Source organism: Sphaeroforma arctica (assembly GCF_001186125.1).
Source record: "Sphaeroforma arctica JP610 unplaced genomic scaffold supercont1.2994, whole genome shotgun sequence".
Classification (NCBI taxonomy): Eukaryota; class Ichthyosporea; order Ichthyophonida; genus Sphaeroforma; species Sphaeroforma arctica.
In genome coordinates, this window is record NW_014037564.1 from 1,281 (window position 1) to 4,301 (window position 3,021).

Genomic DNA, 3,021 nt, shown 5'->3' on the forward strand with positions numbered 1-3,021 from the left:
TTACGTAGTAATATATATGTATATATATACATATATATATATATATATATATATATATACATATATATATATATATATATATATTCTAGAGAATGGTTCACCTATTTATACACATTTTTAATTGCACACATATACGTAGCTCCTCATGAGGGTATAAGAACCTCTTCATCCAAGTCCGTCAGGAGTTAATGCGTAACTTCCAGGGCCTACAGGTTGAAGGGGTGGTGGACTCACCTTCACCAATGAATGCGGCCATTGCCAGAGTATGTGTTCAGATATAACACGTCTGTGTGCAATTAAATGCTGTACGTGGTGTACGTGGTGTACGTATGCCTGCGTGTTTATTTGTAACTATATATATGTGGTTCGCTGTTATGCGCAAGTTCTAGAACTGCAGAAGATTTGGAGGTGTGATGGACTTGCCGTCACCAATGAATGCGGCTATTGAAAGGGTACATATATGGTAGAGCGAGTAATTTTCCTATCTACCTGTATGTGTTCCAGAGTGTACTATGTTTTCTATACCTATATGTACATCTAATTTCGATCGGTGTGAATAGATGTAAGAGTCGAAGGAATGGTCGGCTTATCCTTACCAGTTAAAGCTACAATTGCATGGATGTGTGGTTGCATCAGCTGATGGTTCTCTTCTTATGTATGTACACGTATAAGTTTTAATCAGTTCTCATAATATTTGTGGCTTTGAATTGTATTTGGATCAGTTCTTATTATATTTGTGGCTTTGAATTGGTTTTTGGATTAGTTCTTTTGCTATTTGTGGCTTTGAATTGTATTTGGATCAGTTCTGTTTTTATTTGTGGCTTTGAATTGTATTCGGATGTATTCGGATCAGTTCTGTTTCTATCTGTGGCTTTGAATTGTTTTTGGATCAGTTATGTTTCTATTTGTGGCCTTGAATTGTATTTGAATCAGTTCTGTTTTTATTTGTGTCTTTAATTATTACTACGCTCGTTTGGAAGGCTTACATCCATTTCTCGCACGGCTGCCTGCACTTCTCCAGATGTCACAAATGCCCTTGTTGGTTCTGAGCTTCTACAACCTTGCGATGAGTCGGTATGCAACTCACGAATAACCAGGCCATAGACCTCACGAACCAAATCACTGACCGGCGTCGATATACATGTATTTAATTTCTGTCCTTCTTACGTTGTTATAAACAGATGGCAACTATTCTGCAGATGACGTGCATTGCGCTTATTGTGTTTGGAGATAAGTTCTGTGCCGCACTCAATCGACCCACGCCGTTGTGGTACCACGACATCCAACGGTCCAAGATGATGTATCTTGGTATTGTGTGGCTGGTCGGCAACTTCTTCGTGGCCCAACTCACTACCACGGTATGTACTATTTGTCATCTAGTATATATATATAAATGTATGTATGCATGTATGTATATATATATAATATATATATTATACATATTTACATACATACATATGTATATATATACATATATATATATATATACATATGTGTGTGTTTGTATGTATGTATGTTTATATACATATATGTATATATATATACATATATATATATATATATATGCCGCAGCTGGCACATCATGTGAGTATCAATATATACGTATGTATATTTATATGCAAAAACGTAAGAACCTGCAATACGCAATCGTGCATATAGGCATACTTTATGCATGGCTGACTGGTGGAGTACTACATCTACGTATCAGAAGGATCTGCTTCTACTGTAATCACATACGCACGTATCTCAAGTGCTGCAAAAGTGCGGTACATTCGTGTATGTACTTCATGTCAGTCCCACTTGATCCACATTCATACGAGTGTGCTCAGTACACGCTTTTATTTGAGTCCTGACCCAATCTGTGCCGCAGTTCTCATACACACTTCAGATACCCGAGTTGACCACCCACGTCGCTATTCATATAAACCAAGTTTTTCCACCGACCTATTCAGGGCGCCTTTGAAGTTGCGATGGGAGATGAGCTGCTGTGGTCAAAGAAGGATACAGGGCAACTGCCAGAGTCTATTGACTATCTGATCAGTCAAGTGTCGACTCGTCTGTACCAATAAGCAACACGTCGTTAATTATTTGCGACGAGTTGACTATTTAGTCAGTGAGCGGCAGTTATATTCTATAGTGACTGTGCTTCGCATATACATATATCGTTTCAACAGACGCTTGACAACACTATCCTCTGCAAGCGTACATCACCGCAACACCTCTAGTTTAGCACGCGGGAAGTGCTGATAGACCTGGCATTCACATAGCATCTCATGAACCAAATGCATGTGTGTATGTACAAAGCACCACAGTGTAGTCCGAACTATCTTCAGATCTCAGTAAATCGCTTACCCTGACCTATGACGGGATGTTGAGAGAAAACATTGTGGTTCAGCGGCACTATTTCGTCATATATGAGGGAATAACGCCCTAGTATGCTGAACACTCTTGCATCCCCGACACTTCACGCACACGTGTGCACACAGGCATGTGCTGTGCTCGTGTGTGAGCTTATATAGACTAATATATATAAATGGCTGTGGGGGATTGGATATCCTGGTGGGTGCGTATTGGTCACAAACATCGCCCAGCAATGGATAGTCTGACCGTATCACAGCCAAGCGCCTGGGTGGCGAATGCAGAAATCTGGAAACTTAGATCGGGACCACCAAACAATTATTATTAATAAAACTACAGAGTGCTTCTGCGAGTTTTGTTTAGAGGCGCAAGATTCGTTCCACCTTTTTTTTAAACAAGTATGTCCGCTTTAGGGTTTAGTTTAAAATAATCAAACCCTAACATTCTCTGAATTCTTACATATATTATGGCCACAAGCGATAACCGAGTGTTTAAGGTTTAGGAATACCGGTATTTAATAGTACGACTTCATTGTGTTTCTCCACCTTATTTTGTATCTCAACATCGCCCTCGGGTATTGGTGGCGCAAAGACTATGCGGCCAAGAGTATGAACGATACGTCTCAGCCACATATATAGATATATGAATAATTAAAACATGTAC

The 3,021-nt window shown here is 39.4% G+C and overlaps 1 protein-coding gene across 1 annotated transcript in view; it reads left to right on the forward strand.

The window, feature by feature from the left end:
• Nucleotides 1-2,830, forward strand: part of SARC_13190 (hypothetical protein) — a 3,716-nt gene extending 886 nt beyond the window's left edge. The window contains exons 2-4 of the mRNA XM_014292685.1: nucleotides 140-263; nucleotides 1,182-1,358; nucleotides 1,953-2,830. Of these exons, the coding sequence (XP_014148160.1) occupies nucleotides 189-263; nucleotides 1,182-1,358; nucleotides 1,953-2,069 (369 nt within the window). The 5' untranslated portion in view covers nucleotides 140-188 and the 3' untranslated portion in view covers nucleotides 2,070-2,830. The remainder of the gene's footprint in view (nucleotides 1-139; nucleotides 264-1,181; nucleotides 1,359-1,952) is intronic.
• Nucleotides 2,831-3,021: the final 191 nt, after the last annotated feature.